The following is a 20,704-nucleotide window of genomic DNA, read 5'->3' as shown; positions in this document are numbered from 1 at the left end:
AGCCTTAAAGATTATATGATAAAAGTGTCTTAGTCAAGCCACAGCAATCAATTGTGTGCCGTTAAAAACATTACATTACACAATATATCAACAAGTTCATTTTAGAAAAGGTACAGTTGTGAGGTGGATAGAAACTTGGGAGCCAGAACAGTTATGAGAAGAGGCCTGCAGAGTTAGTATTCAGAAGGCTTCTTTGTGAGAAAAGCCAAAGCGTTTTTTAAAGTCCTTTTTAAGGTCCTCATGGGGAACCAAGTATTTGACTGTGGACATAAGTTCAGCAAACTTTGGCTAAAATCTGATCCATTGACTATGCACTGAGCAGAAGGAGAATATACACTACTAAATATGATTTTATTCATAAAGTCATGTAAAGTATAAGAAAGAATTCAAAAAATCTTACATCTGTGCCATGTAAGATCCTGTTTGTAGCGGGCAGTCCGTTAATATTTTCTTATCAAATTACAATGCCACTTTTCATAGCAGCATGCTCAAGGCACTTTATAATGAAAGCATGCATTGAACAATTGGAATTTTTTCCTCAAAAAGCAGCAAAGTCAAGCCAAAATTAGCAACTGTATACAAAATGTAGCGCGCACGCATATACTGTCCTTGGTTCTTTACAGCTAGTTCTGCAGGACACAGGCAGAGAGCGCCTGTATTCCACGTGTGCAGTAGCTTCTCTGTCTGATGGGCATCTGGCCCCCTGTGTGCACATGCATGCTGTGGCAGCTGGGCTGGCCCAAGACATTTCAGCACCTGAGGCAAACCACAAAAGGGTGCCCCCCGCCTGGCCAGGGATAAGGGGTGAGTGATGATTTACATCAGGAACAAGGGGGGGAATAAAGATCTACACTGGGAACAAGGGTTGGAGGAAACTAGTAGCACCTCCTATTGGCTAAGAGGTCAAGGTAGAGGTGGCATGGAGGGAGCAGATCTGGCCTCCAAGTGCCCCACAGCTGTTGCTGCCACCGTGACAGAAGCAGCAGGCAATGCATTCCCTGGAGACCAGATCTGCTGCCCCTGTGGATCCTGCCACCCAAAGTAGCTGTCTCACCTTGCCTCATGGGTGAGCCAGCCCTGTGTGGTGGCATGTGGAGGGCAGGGCTATTTAATCGTTCCCTGACTCCCTCAAAGCCTTCTGCATTTTGTTTGTATGTGGTTGAAATGGTTTGTCACCACCACTCTTCAGCCCCTAAAGAGCAGACTGGGGTCTTGGGAAAGGGACAAATGAAATGCCTCTCATCTTTGGAAGGGTTGCCTCCCCTACGTTGCTATCTGCAGTGAGTGTCCTGCACTACGATTCCCTTCTGCAAATCTGTTGTGCTAAATTAATAAATGTGGCCCCGTCTGCCCAGCTTGTGTGTCTTGCCTCCTTGTTTCCAGGGTGGTTGCAAATGTTTTGTAGTCATTGTAATCTCTGTGTGTGGTGTATTTCCCAACTAGCAGAAGAGAAGGCAGCAATTGCATGCATATACTGAAGCCCCTGCAAACAAATATATGGCAATTGCAAGGACACAATTATTTCGTCTCTTGTTCAAATATACAATTTATTTGCGACCCATGTTTCCTTTCTTGCACATCTCTTGTTCATGTCAGTTTCAGAGGTGCTGGATTATCTGTGTATTATTTTTATTAAATTTTCTGTTTTACAATTTAGAATATTCATTTAAACAACCTTAAAATGTCAATGACTTCCCTTCTTCTCTTTCCATGGTTCATTTTGCATATCATAAATCCCTGCGTATTTTACATAAACTAAACCATTCAGTAATCCATTATAACGTCCATCAAAACTTGTTTACACTGGAACTTTTTATAATAAATTGCTGTAAGTCCATCCGGCCCGAGTGCTTTCCCCATCTTCATTCTCTGTATTGTCATTTGTACTTCCAGTATCAATATGGGTGGTGGATTATCATGAAGAAATCACAAGTCTGAAGTGTATGCAGACAAGGATGTCAGTATTCTCAATGGTGCATTTAAAGAAATGATTTCACCGGGTTTTACTTTATATATATATATATATATATATATATATATATATATATATACGACCATTTATACTGTGTTTGGATCAAGTAGGATACCCAAAGCAGCAAACCAACATCATAACATAACATAACATAACAACAACAACAACAACATAACAGCAATCACAACATAAAAGTTTAAATCAGACCAGCAGCAAGTACCATCAAAACATCATCCAGCCTACAATATCAACTGAAATTAAACAATAAAGGTTAGTGCTATACGAGGAAAGAGAATAAAGAGTTTGTTCATATTGGTCACTCTAATATATAACCATCAGTTTTCTACCAACTCCTTTTCCAATTGTATTCCTTCCCAAATCTTGCATTATGATTATGGTTATGGTTATTATCAGCCAAGACAGGCCTTTTTCACAGCCTTACAACCTAATAGACATGATACAAAAAGAAAAAAGAATGGTGAGTGGATAAACAGCACAGAGAAGGTTCAAAGTTTAATCTTTGGATAAAAGAACCACAGCTAGCAAGATAAGAAAAACCTCTGGCCTGAGATCTTGCAGAATTGCTATTGGTCATTGTAAGCATTGGGCAGGTTTGCATGGCACACAATAATCAAAACTATGGCTTCACAGGACTGCAAATGTTCAGGATCCCCAAAAGGGGATCACAGCTGCTTTGCTCCTCCCCAACCCCTTTTTATGCCACACTACACTGAGCTAAGCTGAGGTTTGGCTCAGCAGGTCATCTGAACCAGAAGTCATGGTTAAGCTTTCTCCTTGCTAACCACAAGATATATTGAAGAACAGGCCTTGGCTAAGTTTGTGGTTAGTGAATGACTGCCCTGAGACCTGTGGGTACAGGGTGGTATAGAAATTCAACCAACCAACCAACCAACCAACCAACAGCTTAACCACCAGTCTAGCTGGGACAAGACACAATGCCAAACTTGGCTTAACTCAGCATAGCATGGCACTAAAAGGGATAGGGTGCAGTAAAGAGGCTCCAAGCTCCTCTGTCGGAGACCACACATTTGCACAGCCTCCCTAAGTCAATTACTGAGTTGGGTGGAATTAAAACTCATTATCAGGCAGTTTTGTATGTTCATGTGTGTTGGCAGTCTATAGAGATGTGTGACCAGTAATGAGATATGTTCAATGTATATGGAATCTAGATCTTCCCAAGAGAACATAGAATAGGCTCCTGCCCAGGCATTTAAGGCAGGAACATATACACAGTTTATCGCTCCAAGTCTTCAGGTAGTGCCATATCTGGAATATTTCTAAGCATTTTCAGAAACTGAACATGACGCATGATGCTTTACAAGGATTCTCCAAGGCCTGAGCTGAAATGGCTAAGGAACTCCTCAAGGAAAATTTGTTCTCCTGTGAACCAGAAGTCAGATGCAAACTTACCCAAGTGTAGCTGTAGCTTTTGGCTTTTGATTCAAACATTAAACATTGTTACATTAGTCCCTGTCACAGCAGCTGCTGCTGCTGAAATAGGGTTGTCTGGGCTTCACTGTATTAAGCATATAAGCATGAAGAAAACTTGAGAAAGCTCTGCAAGTCTTTTGGAAACCAAAACACAGGAGGCCAACACTTTGAAATATTGATGGTGATTGGTATTAACCAGATTGGCCATCAGTGCATTGCTTATGTTCTGCCAACCGCTTTGGGTAATGACTGTGTTTGCACACACAGGACAACATGAGCAGTCAGTGGAAGTCTCTGCCCAGTGTGTTGGGCAAAGAGGGCTCAGCAGGGCAATTTTCAACCATGCTTGATACCAACATAACATTAATGTTAGAAACTAAACAGTTAGCTAGCCTGGCAGTTTTGGGGGTTTTCCCAGTGATGGTGCCTTAGGCATATTGTCTTGGCTGCTGCACCCACATGCTAGTTTGTGTGAAGCACAAACAAAACATACAGACATAAATGAAATACAAATAGGCTGCAGATTGTCAACTGACCAACGGTTATTTTTCTTTTATTGAAGCACACTATTAAAAGATGCATAAATGTAAATGAACTTAAAACCAGTCTGCTTCTCCACGCTTGCAGCCGGATGCATTAAGAAATCCAGAAGAATCGGTACCTAATCTAGCAGCTAGCAAAGGGAAAAGATTTCTACTATAAGCAGGGCATGGCTAAATATTCTTTCCTTTTGAGTTGAGTTGCAAGTAAAAATGAATCTTTTAAGGACAGAAAGAAATGTGAACTGTGAGAATTTTCAGCATGTAAAAATTATCCCACTCCTTCCTAGAATTGCAGGGTTTTCTACAGTTGGTAAGACGTAAAAGATCCATTTCTGTATATCACTCACTAAAAAGTAATAATAATACAGTACACAGGAGTAAGGGTTTATTTATTAAAAATAAATTAAAAAGTAAGAATCAGATTACCATCCCACGATCTCTCTGAGGGCTATTTGACAATGGAGCGGACTCCCTTGGAAGGTGGCAGACTCTCCTTCCTTGGAGGTTTTTAAGCAGAGGCTGGTTTGCCATCTGTCTTGGATGCTTTAGCTGAGATTCCTGCCTTGCACGGGGTGGACTAGATGGCCCTTGGGATCCCTTCCAACTCTACACTTCTATGATTCTTTGATTCTAGAAGCTTTTATCACCTAACAGATTATTTTCAAAATGTCATTATGTAGGACTGTAATAATTACATTATCACCATTGGCCAATTCACACACACACACAAATCACAAAACAGTGGGCACTTTTCACATTGGGTAATATGTATGGCTGCTGCAGGAAAGTATGGATATTGGCTGGCCAATGTGCACACTACCCCATTGTCAATTTCTGCTATGCATTGCTAGGAAGCTATGCATGTTTATTTATACATTTGGACAATTTATGTACCGCTTACATTTAAGCAACATTGTAAGCATTTTACTGCCTAGGTAGAATATGTTGATCAGGCTGTGGGTTTAATTCCCTGCTCATACTGTCCGTTTCTGTGCATCTTCCATTCCTTCGTATGAATTAGCATCATTACTAATGATGTGTCTGTGTGTCAGTCAACTTATATTACACAGTGTGCATACATGTGCATAATAAAAAATTTCTCTGCATGTTGGGTTTTTACTCCTGATCAACACAGGGTGATACATTTCACTATCAGCTAAGCTATAGAAACTATCATATTGTTATAGCTTCAATTGCAGTTTCCCAAGTAAGGTGCCTGCTTGGAGCCAACTTCACTCACACATAAACAAGCAGAACTGAGCAGAACCCTGCTGTGAAAGGCAATGGTTCCATAATTAGGTTGCATTAAACTATCTATAGAAAGCTCAAAAAGTGCTCATTTGGTTACATTTATGTACTGAGTAGAAAAGATAATTTGCCAAGAAGAGCCCATAAGCAGACACACTGTCTAAGCCTGACTGCATTTGCTTCCTTCTCAGCCTATTCCAAAGTGAGAGTAAAGGAGGGGGAAAGTATTAAATTTTATTTTCCATGTTACTTTTTGTCTTGTGATGACCTCTCCTGGCTAAGCTGTTCATTATCCTTGATGCAAACAGTTAAGAGTCTTCAGATCATTGTTTTTAAACCTTGTCATAAGACCATCAGTAGGTACAGCTGCTTATGGTTGGGTCTGATCAATGTTTCCTTCCAATACGGTACAGTTCACAGGAGATAGAACATTTTATTTACATTGCATTATTATTACAGTATATCTGAAACTCATATTTATTTTAAACTATATAATGGTCATATTGAAATGTGAACATTTGCTCTTGATGGCCTTTCAACAAATAATTATTATTTTTAGTGAAACGATTTGGCCAAACCATATGGAAAAATATGTAAAAGTTTAAAAAGAAGTATTTTCAGCTCTCTCTACTAAAAATAATACAAATACTTGGTGCTCTAGTTCTAGCACAATAGAACCAACTATAGAGCAATATGTAGTTTCCTGTGTGAATGAGCAGCTTTCAAAACAGTAACTTGTAGAACGAGTGCAAGTAAACTTTTGGTACTGCTCTGTCATATTTCACACTCCTTTGTGCACACTTCCACATGAAAATGTGCAGTGACTTCAGCAATTTCCACACTCAACCAAAGATAGTCTTGCATTTCCTAGTAAATAGTCCTTTAGTTTAATCTTTCAGCTCCCATTTCAACAGCCATTCAGCAACCTAGCAGGTCATCCTTGCATTTTCAAGGTATTTGTGGGTGGCATCTTCCAGATGCATTAAAATCAACAGAGTTCTGCCACTGCCTTTGAGGGGCTGCAGATCACCCTCAGAACTCCATATGCAGTAAATAGTCCAGTTTAGTCTTCCAGTTCCCATTTCAACAGCAGGACATTAAGGCAGAAAACTTCAAAACTGCTCAGTAATGGGTAGCTCTGTAATTACCCTCTCAAAAAAAAACCAACTAATTTCTATGGCGCAATCAAGCTGGACATCAGTTTGCAGATTAATTTCATCTGCCAAAGTCTTACATATCACAGTGTTCAAGTAACATTACCAAATCTGAGAGCAAACTAAACCTCCTTTCTTGCTCCTTCACTGTCACTTGGAAGGATATACCTTTACGATTCTCTGCAGGAATGTTTTTCATGCACTTTTCATTTGCCAGGATGTAATTGGGTTTGTTATAATGGTTCAAGAAAGCAGATGTACTTATATTGCTTGATTTGCTTTATGCAACTATTCATCTGTTAGCAGCCAGTCCCTCTTCTGCCTTCTCCAATACTGGCAACAAGGGATCACAAGGTAATAATTAAAAAATAACTATTGAATCTAGGAAACCAGGAAAGTATAGCTATATGATATCCATATGTTGCATATACAGTAGAGAATGGGGTTTTGTTTTGTTTTCAAAAGAGACAACATGGAAATTTTACTTACAGAAGGTTCTTGTCCAATTTTTTAAAAACAAGCAAATAATGGTTGTATGATGCCTGCATCCAAGCTTGAGTAATATTAAAACAAGTACCACAAATCACTGCACATGGACAAACTTCTTATGATACAACACTAGGAGGTAACACAAACTAGCTACCCTGCAAGTTGATACAGCAACAGTGCTATACAGAGACAGTTTAAAAATATGATGCAGGGTACATTTATGTGAACATGAAAAAAAATGTAGAAGGGTTGAGTTTCAATACACCATCTAGAACGGACTGAGCTTGCAGCAGCCAGAGGAAAGGTACAACCAGGTCTTTCTTGACTTCCTGTGGTGTTACACACCACCTTTTACCATTAACTGGAAGACATTCACATTCAGAATCTATATGGGATAAACCATGCGCACCAAGCACAAAAAATCCTTATTGGATTGTTTCTGAAAGAGAGCGCGACATTGCTCAGACCAGTTTGCAGTGTGCAATTATTTGGTTCATATACTGAACCATGTTTTTCGTTGTGTCATACATGGTATCTTTCAAATGTATCACAGACATTGGAAAATAATCCCTTGCATTTGGGACTGAATAAATGCCAGTTATTTTCAGGGTTCAACCATGGTATGCCAAGTCTCAAGTGTGGCATATTTCACATAAACATAAATGAAATTTCACCAGATCAAGTGCAAAGTGCATTTACTTAATCACCAAGGAACTGCAAAGAATCTCCAAACTTCAAGGATCTGCTCTGGCATTTCTCCCCTTCTTCCTATAAATAAAGTAGTGCTTTTTATTTTCTAGAACTGAAGGTAACAGATGCAAAGGTGCTGAGTCAAATATCAAGAATGTACATTGGCTATTAAATTTTCAAGATGATTTATTACAAGAACACAGCATGCACTGCCCACACTCCAAAACAAACAGCAAAACTAGCACACTGAGCCACAGGCGTGCAGCGTCTGCTTTCCAGATCACTGTGAACTTAAAAAGGAAACTGCAGATCTTTGAAGTAAAAGTTGTATATTTGATAACGCTACAACAACCCTCTCTATAGAGTCTGGAGAGGTGGTTAAATACTTCAGTCTGGCATCCGCCAACCAACGCTAAAAGCTTACAGTCATTTTCGACTTTCAATGTTTCAACTTGCCCTTAGCTCAACAGATCTGGCAACAGAGTTAGGCCCCTCTCAAAGTGCCCTGGGATGCAACCCTCTCATCCACCAACTCTTTGCTCATCGTTTACGTAACAAACATCCCTTTCTCAAGAATGAAACACAGAGGCAACGGCTTAGTCCAAGTTCACCGATTTTGCTTTGAGAAGGAAAACTTTGTATTTCTTCCTAAATCAAGCCCTCTCCAACCAGATCAGCAGCAAAATCCCGAGTCATAGCGCCCAACGCCCCCTCTTCTGAGCGCGCACCAACGCCCCTGGCACTTGAAAGTCAAACCGCTGCCAATCCCACCGAAGAGTGGACAAAGAACTTCCGAGAGAGCCCACTAGCAAGCCTAGGTCTAGGTGAGGATCGACAACAACCTCTCTCCAACAGCACCCTCGCCACGGAAATAGTGGACCAGATCCACAAGCCTCCTGCTGTTGCGGTGATCGCCCAAAAGAGAGCCACCAGCACCAAACCAGCACCGAATTCGAGCTCCGACTAGGGAATCCGATTCTCCCTCCCGAACCGCCCTGGCCAGTTTAATACAGAAACGAGGTACTCACGGGAGGACGGCAGAGCTGTCCGGGCTCTGCAGCTGATGTTGCTGAAAATCCACAGGAAGAGAGCTGCCCGGCAGCCGGCTCGGAGAACCACCACCATCCTGTGCTTCCAGACTCCTCGTTAGTCCAAGGCGCCAGGTGCAGAAGAGCCGTCGGATCCTCCTCTCCGTCGGATCTGCCCTCTGCTCGCGGGGGGTAGATCTCTCTCTCTCTGTCTCTCTGTCTCTCTGTCTCTGTCTCTCCGAATTCAAGTCCCGGGGACTTCGTTTTTCCTTTCCCGGTGGTCCTGCGCCCCCTCTTCGAGGTACTAATGGGAACAGGGGTTTCGAGCGGGGTATCAGGAAGGGAGAGGCGAGGGAAAGCGCCTCTCGCTGCCGGTGCTGGCACCGCTGCAGCGAGCCCTTCCTTGCGCACAGCGGAGGGCTGGCTGCTTCCGGGAGCTTCCCTGCTCGCCTCTCTCTATATACGGCGACGCGGAGCGCTCACGCAGCGCCAACCGGCGAGCCAGCCACGCAGTGGGATCAAGGAGAGCGAAGGAGCGGGAGACCGGGACCCTCCCGGCGCCGCAGAGGAGCTGCCTTAGACGCTCTCGCCTCCTGCGTTCATCGCTCGCCAGCAAGAGGAAACGCCGCCGCCGCCGTGGCCACGACTAGCAGCAGAGGCAGCATAACCAGCAACCGAGAGGGAGGGAGGGAGGGAGGGAGAGCTCGGTGGGGGGTGGGGTTGGAAAGAGCTGGGATGGGAAAATCCTCCTCTCCCCTCCTTCGGCTTCTCTGCCTTCTCCGGCGGCTCCTCCTCTTCGCCAGGGAAAGAGCCCCCTCTCTGCAACTCTTCGGCACTTGCCTAGTTTCAAAGCAAAAGCAAAAGAAACACCCCCAGCTCACCCCCCCTCCGCTCCTGGCCGGGAGCCGGGGCTGCTCCGGAGGGGCTGCTGCCGGGGAAGCGGGAGGCGGCCTCGCTCAGCGATCGGCGGCGCTGGTGGCGCTGTCCGTGGTGCTGAACTTAGAAGCGGAGGCTCGTCAGCCTGGCGGGGCGTTTTCCTGCTCCTCGCCTCCTTTCCCCCTTTATCCGTTTCTAAAAGGAAGGGGGTGGGGGGAGGTGGCCCCCTGTTTTGCTGACTTCTCAGGTGTTCCCCCTTCGAAGCGAGATGGTACAGGCTCTCTGTGTTCCAACCTCCTGGGATGCACAAGCGAAGGCAGTCCAGCAAGCAAGTCTTCCGAGCGGTCCTAAGTACTAGAATCAGAATCTCAGCATCCCGGTTGTGAAGCGAGTAAAGAGGACTGCGGAAGGCTCCAATGCAGATGTCCCCCCCCCCTCTTCCCGTTGTGCAATTAGAAGCACACACGCACGCAGAGCGGGCAGGAGGGCGGCAGGGCTGCATTAAAGTAATAGACCGCTTGCCTTCAAGGAACCGGTAATGCAATCAGGCATTATTGTAGCTTTGGTTGGAAAAGGCTCCAAGAAACCCTTCTCCCTGCGGCTGCTACTCTCTCTCTCTCTCTCTCTCTCTCTCTCTCTCTCTCTCTCTCTCTCTCTTTCTCCCTCTCTCTCCCTCCCCCCCCCCCCACTCCTTGCAAGTCTTGAGATGAAAGTTGCTGCATTCTAGAGGAATATTGTCTGCTATTACCATTCATTTGATGTTGGCTGTTTTGGTACATTCATCTCTTATTTTCTAGCTGTTCTTTTGAGTACATGAGGTAAAAAAATAGTTTATTTAAAGGCTGTAGAATAATACTGATAAAGGAATAAAATATTTCTCAGAAATGTCACTGATTGTATGTTCGGATGGTGGTGGTGGGCAAACGGGGCTCAGATATTGTCTGCCAGGAAATATTTATTATTAGCAAATTGTAAATTAGTAAACTGATCTTAAAATAGCCACTTCTAACAATAACAGTGCGAACTTATACATTTCTACACATAAATAAGTTCTGTTGAGGTGAGTTGGCATTACAGTACGCCCTGTAAAGTGAGTATAAGATTGCAGACTAAGCTACATCTTCAATATGTGAGATAGTTAGCTGTTAATTTTCTTGTAAAGAAGCACTGAAAACTATGCATTAAGATGAATGCTGAAAAACAAATGACAACTGAAAGCAATGACATGCCTGGAATGACCACTGAATGTGATGGGAAGCTAATTTTAGTGTCTTCTTCATCTTAAGTATTTTTTTATATTGAAGGCGTTTCAACATCAACTTTTAGGCTCAGGGAAGGGGCATCTTCTGAAAGAGTAGCTCACCTTTAAAAATCATGTTTGTGCATAAAACATATGAAGATGTCACTACAGAGCCTGGCCATTGTGTCAGTATGGAGAGAAATGCTATACAGTGGTACCTCAGGTTACATACGTTTCAGGTTACATATGCTTCAGGTTACAGACTCCGCTAACCCAGAAATAGTGCTTCAGGTTAAGAACTTTGCTTCAGGATGAGAACAGAAATTGTGCTCCAGCAGCGCGGCAGCGCAGCGGCAGCAGGAGACCCCATTAGCTAAAGTGGTGCTTCAGGTTAAGAACAGTTTCAGGTTAAGAACGGACCTCCGGAACAAATTAAGTACTTAACCCGAGGTACCACTGTATTGGGAGAAATAGATACAGGATGTTAATGGCAGGTGAGCAAGTTGCCTAGCTTTAGCTAATGGAGACTAGCTCACACAACAACTAGGACAAAGCTCAGGTGTAAGGATAGAAACTGACACATACCTCAGAGTATGAAATTTGACAGCTGGCATATAAAATTTGATGGAAACTTTGGGAGTGAGCATATAAAATATTTAAATTTGATATGTCAGCTCCAAATGCTTCCGCCATATGTAAGCAAGATCTAGAAATGGAACATTGGATGAAGTTATGCAGCTAGGAGTGAGCCTCATTATCTGTGACCAGGGATGCCAAAAGGGTTTCGCTTTGCATCCCACACCCCCTGCCTGCAATCTATTGACAAGAACTGCTGCTTATGTACATATATTAACGCAGCCTAGCCAACCTAACACGGCTGTTGCAAATGTAAAAGGCGAGAGGAGAGAAAACGATATGTAGACTTGAGTTCCTGCGTGGAAAAGCAAGATGCAAGTACATGTGACATAGCCCATAGTTAAAATATGGAATACACTCCCACAAGAGGCAGTAATGGCTGCCACCTTGGATAGCTTTAAAAGAGAATTGGACAAATTCATGGAGGATAAGGCAATCGATGGTTATGCTCTGCCTCCATGATCAGCAGCTATATGCTTCTGGACACCAGTTGCTTGAGGAGTGTGTTCTTGTGCTTGGGTCCTGCTTATGGCCTTCTAAATGGGCATCTGGAAGGCCATGGTGAGAACAGAGTGCTGGATTAGATAGCCGTAGAGCAAATCCAGCAAGCTCATGTTCCTCTGTAATGATTTATTTATTTATCACAAATCTTGTGATGAAAGCTAAAAAAAAGCAGGCTCCTTGCTTATATATTTTATAGGCATTATGTTTACATGGAAAAAATGGAAAAAATCCAAACCAAAAGACTGCTAACGCTGATAAATAACAAGCAAAAAATACCAGCATGTGCCGTTTCTTAACTTTGGTGTCTGAAGCACCAGTCCTCAGGCTAGCCTACCTCATCGGGCTGTCATAAATGAGCTGCACCCTGAGACAGGATTGAGAAGGGGGGGAATCTGCTGCTTACTGCATACACAGGAGGCAGCACTCGCAGAAAGCAGTGGTGTCCCTGAATGTTCTTATGATGGAGAATAAACCACAGGACTGGGGCCACTGCTGAAGTGATGGCAAGGCCTGTTCCTCAGCAGTCCAATCCCCAACCCGGGGACTGCAAATGTCTGTGCATTGTGTGTACTGAGTTCTCCACAGCGACCTGTGCAATATAAAGACCCTCCTTCTACAAACCCCTGCCCATCATTTTGCTAGTAAGCAAATTCTGAAGAATGAGTCACTTGTAAAAATTATCTTTGAACAGAAAGGGGTGGTTTGTTCTGGGAGTCTGCTCAGGAAAAATGAATCACTTTTCCACCCCAAGAGAGACATGCTTTTGTACATCCCTAAGGAAATTGTTGTTTTTCCCCAAGGCCTAAACACATGAACTGTTTATATAGACTGTCATTTTTTGCTTGCCCACTATAGTTAAAAAAGACAGAGAAAGTACCTTTACAGGAAAGAACCATAATCTCCTTGCATTGTCATATCCCTGAACAGGGTTGACAGCATGGATCCAGACTTGCTCATTTTCAGCGTTCCAGTCAAGAGGGTGACCCTGACTCAAGCAGCTTCAGTGTTCATTTTCACAGTGTTCAATCATGACCTATCAGCATCTATTGAGACAGGTTTATTCAGCAATGTCTTTCTCTGTCCTGCTGTTTTGTGCATTTTGGCATGACGCTATTTTTAAAACCTATAATTAAAGTACTCTGATTCACAGAGATGCTTGAGCTTTTTGTAGACTACTTCAAGTAGACCACTTTTCAGTAGTGAATATTTTTTTAAAAAAATCTGCACACGTGGTAATGTTGCAAATATGTTCTAGAACTCAGTGAATGTGAAGTGCCCTTCAGTTATCAGACTGCTGGCCCCAGTCACATGCTGTCTGTGTACTGGAGGCACCTGCCAAAAATGCATAGGCTCTCCTCACACATTGTTACTCAAGTGGAAATTAATGACTAAAGGGTGAAGTCTACCTATACTAAATGAAGAAGTACAGAAAAGCAACTTGCTTTTCATATTCAAATAATACAACACAACCTTATTTATCTGAATCATTACAAAATATTTATTTTTTATTCCCTATTGACCTCAATATTTTTAATGATAGTTGTTAGCATGTTCAATGCAGAAAAGACAATGAAATCATTAACTGCATATACTCCCCAAGGATACCTTCAGCTCAGCCATTGTTGCATTCATTTTATAAAGGACAATTTAAGGTTAAAATGCAGTCGCTTGCTTGCTGAAGGCCCTCAGGACTGCTTCTGTTATTAAAGTGAAGTCACTGTATACTTTCTAAAAAATTAATTTTTAATGCAATGGAACTTTATATAAAACTTGTGGCGGGAGGTGTAGGAACTTTTCTCTTGCTGCTTGGCATGCCTTGACCTTTGTCTCAGGCAAAGTTCCAAACAACTCTCTTTTCCTCAATATACTCTCTAAAGCCTATCTTTCCCATGAAGCCTTTGGCATAAACTTTCAGTTCAGCTGTAAAGAGGGGGCCCTACAGATGTCCTGGCTCATAATGCTATTGAGACACGAACACACTGTTAATACCATTTGGGCCTGCAATTAGCGCATGTCCCAAAGTTTCTTGCTAAAATCATGTAACTTCTCATGCCACAAATGTTCTGGGTACTGTTGTTGTGCTATAGCGCAAGAGTGCCCCTCCAGGTGACAATAATGTGATAATGATGGAGAAGCATCTCATAGGGTGAAATGATGTGTAGGTGGTCTAGAATAAATCCACCAACAATGCACTATTCTTGCATCAGTGACGTATTGCAGAATAATAATAAAATAATAAATAAATAATAAACCTTTATTGTCACTACACCACCTGTGTACAGTGAAATTAAACGAGCCCCCTCCCCCCCCCAATTAGTCTTGTTCACACTCTGTGTGCTTGTTGGAAGTTAATTGCACCACTATTTTTTTCCGTTCAGCAGCCCAACAGCCCACAGATAAAAACTGTTCTTTAACCTGTTGGTGCGGCTGACTATACCTCTGTATCTCCTGCCCAAAGGTAGGGGATTAAAGAGGTGCTGGCCGGGGTGTGAGTCATCCCTGGGAATTTTCCTCACTCTCCTGAGGCAGCAGTCTACCGCGATATCTTCTAGCAAACTCAGGGAACAGCCCATGATATAATGTTCTGTGTTCACCACCCTCTGTAGGGACTTCCTGTCCGTGGCTATCAAACCAGCATACCATGCTGTAATACAGTATGAAAGGACACTTTCTATTGTGGGCCGGTAGAAAAAGATAATCATTTTTTGTTTGACATTGAATACACCCCAACCAACCCCTCTCCCACAAAGCACAACTTTGGAGGGTCCCCAAGGCTAAATGCATGTAACTGCACTTGAAATCCACTATGTGCTCACACTGAAATTTAGATACTTCTAAGTCTGCAGCGTGGGGGGGGGCAGTTGCTTTGCTTATGAAACTTCATGAATATTGCTATATCTATGCCTAGAACACTAGAGAGGGCCTCCTCTGTGGCTTTGAAAAGACTGTGGAACTCCAAGGCCAAGGAAGGTCCAGCTTGTCCCCTCCCTGAATGTCCTTTGCCATATTTGATTCCAGTGAGCATGTGACAAGTCAAGTTGTTAGGGTTTTTTGTTTTTTAGTTCCTTGAATTTATTGGTAAAGTTTTTAGGCTTCCTAGAATTACTGTAATGCTTATTTATCTGCTGGGTTTGTCTGTTCAATTGCTTGATATTTTTACTATTGCTTTATTTTTGCATTTTGTCTTAAGATATTTGGAATTGCCTGTATTAAAACAGAAAGGCAGGATATAAATTGTAACCACAATAATATAAGTAGTAGTAGTAGTAGTAGTAGTAAATATGTTTTTAAGCAATTCTTGTTTTTATCTGTAAGCCACGTTGCGTTTTGTCAGGGGAAAAGGCTGTGTGTGACGACAACGACAACAACAACAACAACCTGATATTTCTCAGAGTGAAAATCTATTTACATTGTCCATGCACAAATGTTAATTGGCATCGGATCAAATGCAGAAAGGATAAAAATGTTTGGTCTGAGACAGGAATATTGGAAGACTCCATAAAAAAACTGGTCTGTCAAACATATTCCATTCATCTGCCATTTTGACACACACACACAATTGCATCACAGACTTTTTCTCTCAATACTTTTTTACTCAGTTCTCTTACTTCTGAGTTGCAGTAAGAGATCCTACTTCTAGACAGCTTTGTAATAGTCCATCAAACACTTCAGTGACTCTGACTTTCAGGTGCAACAAGACTCTTTTTAGTATTTGTTGCAAAAGACAACAGGGATAACCCTCTGGAAATTCATTAACTTTGAAACAGAACATTCAGGGAAGATAACTGATTTGTAAATATCTGTTGATGGCTGAGAAATATTTGCCTATCACATACTATGATATACATAAAATATGTATATTTCTATATCAGTGGGTGACAAAATGGAAAAAAGACCTGTACGAAATAAACCAATTGCAGTGGCATGGGAAATGCCTGACAAAAGAGTAAATAAATGTCAAAATGGCTTGTAACACATTTATGAATCTGTAGCCTGAGAGTACCCAGTGCTGTGACATGGATGTAGACCTGATCGGTGCCTGAATGGGTTCCAATCTAAGCTACTCTGAGCTTTCTAATTGAATAACAGATGGAAGAATATGTAAAAACCAACTTCAATGCCTCTTCTGAAAATTACTGTAATGACATCTCAAAAAGAGAAGAAACAAATGTAAATTTGTATGCTCAGTACTTGGGATTAGAAGCTTATCCAAGAAGTGCATTGGATTTATTGAAACACTTGAAATCATCATAGGTCTTGGATTTTTTAAAAACAGTATCTCATCTCTCCTTCTTTGAAAATTGATGCTGACCTATATTGGTTCATTAGTAATCAGTTGTTAGTAGAGGCTAAAATACTTAGGTAAATAGTGCCAATTTATTCCATTAGAATATCATGTAACTATGACCTCTGATGCAACTCACTAATTGCTTTCCTTTATTTTCATATTTCATTGTAGGTCTTCTTAGTCAACAGATGTTCTCTAATGTAATGGGAATCTGAATATATGAATAATAACCAATATTGAGTGTGTGCACTTCAATCAATCTGCATTAATTCCACCTATTCTCATGTGTTAAAGATCTCCAACCTGTATTAGTTTGTCTTGTAACCTCTGGAAGAATTTTACTTAGCTTACTACCACTCAAATTAATTATAATCTATTGACTTTAGAAGGGATTGACCTTTCTGGGTTTGCAATCTATGACTGCAATCCTAACCAAAAAATCCCATTTTTTGTTTGCAAAATTTGTGATTATGTACCGTATTTTTTGCTCTATAAGACTCACTTTTTCCCTCCTAAAAAGTAAGGGGAAATGTGTGTGTGTCTTATGGAGCGAATGCAGGCTGCCCAGCTATCCCAGAAGCCAGAACAGCAAGATGGATCACTGCTTTCACTGCACAGTGATCCCTCTTGCTGTTCTGGCTTCTGAGATTCAGAATTTTTTTTTTCCTTGTTTTCCTCCTCCAAAAACTAGGTGCATCTTGTGGTCTGGTGCGCCTTATAGAGCGAAAAATACGGTATTTCAAATCTATTTAAATAAGAGACTCAATTTCAATAGCTGTCCACTTGCAGCTTCATTAAAATAAGGGCATCTTTGGGGAGTTAGTTGTGTAGAAGAGATTCCAAATCTAAACTTTCAGTATGGAAGGCATGACAAAGGATAGGATTTCAGATTATTTGCCTTTATCTTGTCCAACAGTGACCCTGTGCCACCATTCATGAAAATTGCTATACTTGAACAGTAATCCCCACCCCACCCCAAGATGCCTTCTCCTTTTCACACACTCAGACCATGCAATCCCTGGTGCCCGATAGAACCCAACACACTTCAACATATTCATCACTTCAGCAAAACAAAGAATCTCCTTATTTTAGTAATAAAAGAATCCCGCACAACACAGCCCAATTCGTATTTTGGATGCCAGGACTGCTTGTGAATAGGACAGAAGAAAAACGTGACAGTGTTTATTTATTTTACTTCCTTCAAGAGGCTATTCCAAAGCTAGGGCTCATGGATTCATCGTGTGCCTCTCCTACAGGTGGAACTCAGAGGAGATTCTCCTCTAGGGATCTTAATGCATGGGCAGGTTGGTATGGGAGGAAGAGGCACCCTGCCATTTAGCTGGTCAGGCCTTTAAAGGTATAAAAAGAAAAAAGAAATTGAGGAAAATATTTGTAAAGGAAATGCAAAGTTTTATGAGGACTTCTTTTTAAAAAGCCAGCTTATGTGGAATGTGGAGAACGGAATTTAAGATTGAGATTTCTGCATTGCAGGAAGTGGACTAGATGATCCTTAGGGTCCCTTCCAACTCTACAATTCTATGATTCTGTGATTGGAAGAATTAGGAACTAAGCAATGCTAGTACTAATGCTGCTTGTAGTAGCATTAAAACTAGCAGAAATATAATAGGAACAAGATCACACCCTGCATTCTATGCTCTATCTGGGGTTCCATAATTTATCCCAACTACTCTTCCGCATCCTTCATGTGTGTGTGGGGGTGTCCACTTCTCCATGGTGTGATCCAGTACAAGTGGATGTGAAGGAAGGAACTGCAAGGGTAGAGGTAATCAACAGGCTTTGGGGAACTGACTGCTTTTAATGAAAGGACTGCTGCCAAGCTGTTTTTATTGTAAATATTTGTAAGGATTTAACAGACTATATATCTATTGCTATCTATATAGATATAATTCTGTCACTGTATAATTGTATTTCAGTGATTGTTTCTTCTATGTTTTCAGTGGTTCTTATTTTTATTTGTATGCCACCTTGAGCGTCATCAAGGGAAAAAAGGCAGTCTAAATACATATGTGATGATGATGATACTATAATAATACATGGATCTTGCCCATCCAGTCAGCACTCTCATAAATGGAGGGTACCAATCAGAAGTGGAAACCTCACACAACCGAGACTTCTGACATGGTTATAATGCTCATGTGCCCTCCAAAGGAACAAGGAAGAACCACAGAGTGGTACATCCCACATCGCTGGCTATTTGTGTTTGTAATACCACAAACGTAGCCAGGACTGCTATAGTTAACAAGGATTAAGCAAAGACAGATTTTGTTAGTTTCAACCCACTGTCTCAAGGATTACAGTAGCATTTTTTTACTTCTACATTGTCTCAACATTGAATTATATATTTAGCCAGCTGGTGAATGAAGGATGCCAGGATGTCACTTGAAACAGATCTTGTTTGCACTGCATTTCTATTATGCATGGACATTAGCTCAGTTTCAGGCACACAAGAAACCCAGTTTTGCATGTGATCTGGGGCCCTTTTCTATGGATGTGTGGAGTGCATTGGGAATGCGGACAGCTGCATGATGGTGGATGGCCGCCCACAACATTTGGGAGATCAGAAGGAAGGGGTTTCTAGAACCCAGTGCTGTAGCAAACCTGAAAGTAAGGAACTGTATCTTCCTGCCTAAATTGGACTTTTCCTCAGAGCTGAGTTAGACATGAATAGCACTTACTGCTAAAACACACAAATTAGTTGCTATCAAATTTTGTTTAAGAGCATAATTCCAAGGAAAATAGAGATGTTACTGCTGAAGTGAAATGTATGAGGAATTTCAAAGGAAGCAATGGATTCCAAAAATGCTGAGCACTGCACATTTTAAAACAACTGAGAAGCAGATAAAGGAAAGGATCTATGAAGCTGATATTCAAGGGAATGTGGAGTTCATATACAGTGGTAACTCGGAAGTCAAACAGAATCTGTTCTGGAAGTCCATTCGACTTCCAAAACGTTCGGAAACCAGGACGTGGCTTCAGATTGGCTGCAGACTTCCGGTGTTGCTGCCATGGCAAACAGAGGATCTCACAATAGCGGATGCCCGCCGTGCAGTTAATTAAGGATAATCTGGGAGTAATTATCCTTGCTAGCCCCCATCAGGGTAGGGGGGGGAGAGCTTTCACTTGCAGATCGTTGTATAACTGCCTCTCGCTCCAGTGGAATGCAGGGGCAGGGACGCAGAGTGCATAGCACTGTACATATTGGAATCTCCCCAATGTGGTCGCCATGAGCAGAGGTACTTCTGTTTCTTTTCAGAAGGATCAGAATTTGGACTTAAGAAACAGACGTATACTGGATGAAGGAGAAAGATAACCTGCTAAATGAATCAGCCATTGAGTGCCAAGATTTTGATCTGGAGAGGTCTCTCGTCATTGTAATTGGAATACCACGTAAGTGAAGGGGAGCCTTTGTTCTCTTTTTACATTGTATTTACATTGTATTTGCTGTGCTATGATTTGGCAAGCCTTCACTGAATGGATTACAACTATATATGGAATGCAAGAGGGAATCAACAAGAACTTATAATTTTCTTTACGGAGTGCTTGAAAGAATAGACTGTGTGAAATACTATGATAACTTGTGACATTGCCTACTAAAGAGAGCTCTAAGTCTGATTTATTATGGTTTTGGCAAGACACCAGCTCATTAGAAGGTTGGAAAGGATCAAAGGAAACAAATGCTGGAAGTAAGCCAGGAGTTGTGGCCGGACGCTGGAGTGCTTTCAGTTTTGGAGAGGCAAAATGGCGAAGTTATGGTGTACAGTACTAAGAAATGAGTTCTCAAATGTTGAAGAGAATTGATTGATTACAACATGAAGAAAAAGAAGAAGGTAAACAAATATTTCACACAGAAAACTACAGGATATAAATCCCCCCTGCAAGTTAATGCATATGGATTTATTAAATATGAGCAAAAGTCATCACACCAATGGCTGTTAAAATAAAGGCTTAAGATTGGAATTGTGGTGTTTGGACTATTTAAGAGAATTGGAGCAGGACCAAGGAATAACATCAACTCCTGATAGCCAGAACACGGGAAGTCATCCAAAAACATTGAATTCGGAACTGATTAATTGGCTTTTTTATTGTATTATGCTTTGGTATGCTTTGGCATTCTATTAATGTGGCCTTCATTGGATTGTTATTAATGAAAACATAATAAAAATTATTTATTTATTTATTTCTAAAGAAAAATCCCACACAGAGGTGTTAAAACCAAGAGGGAAAAAGAAATACATTAAAAACATCCCACTCAATTCTAAAAGGTCACAGATAGTTAAAGGCCAAAAACCTGGCTATAGAGGAAAGTTTTTGCCTGGCACCTGAAGATCAGAAATGAAGGCAGCAGGGGAGCCTCCCTGGGAAGACCATTCCACAAAGGGGGAGCCACCACAGAATAGGCCCCTTCTTGTGTTGGCACCCTGCAGACCTCCCGTGGAGGCCTCTCCTTTGTGGTGATGATCACGGGGTCCTGGGTCAGTCCATATTGGGAGAGTCAGTCCTTGAGGTATTGTGGTCCTGAGCACATACAAGGCCCCTATTCACAAATACTTCCAACTGGGTGGGA

General features: G+C 41.7%; 1 protein-coding gene across 1 annotated transcript in view; it reads right to left on the bottom strand.

The window, feature by feature from the left end:
• The window catches only part of CNTNAP2 (contactin associated protein 2), a 971,924-nt gene extending 962,107 nt beyond the window's left edge, over nucleotides 1-9,817 (bottom strand). Inside the window, exon 1 of the mRNA XM_053359792.1 lies at nucleotides 8,576-9,817. Coding sequence (XP_053215767.1) covers nucleotides 8,576-8,672 — 97 coding nt within the window. The 5' untranslated portion in view covers nucleotides 8,673-9,817. The remainder of the gene's footprint in view (nucleotides 1-8,575) is intronic.
• Nucleotides 9,818-20,704: the final 10,887 nt, after the last annotated feature.

The sequence above is a fragment of the Podarcis raffonei genome, chromosome 12, assembly GCF_027172205.1.
Source record: "Podarcis raffonei isolate rPodRaf1 chromosome 12, rPodRaf1.pri, whole genome shotgun sequence".
NCBI lineage: Eukaryota > Metazoa > Chordata > Lepidosauria > Squamata > Lacertidae > Podarcis > Podarcis raffonei.
The sequence above is the reverse complement of the archived record's forward strand: the minus strand, read 5'-3'. Positions and strand labels throughout refer to the sequence as shown.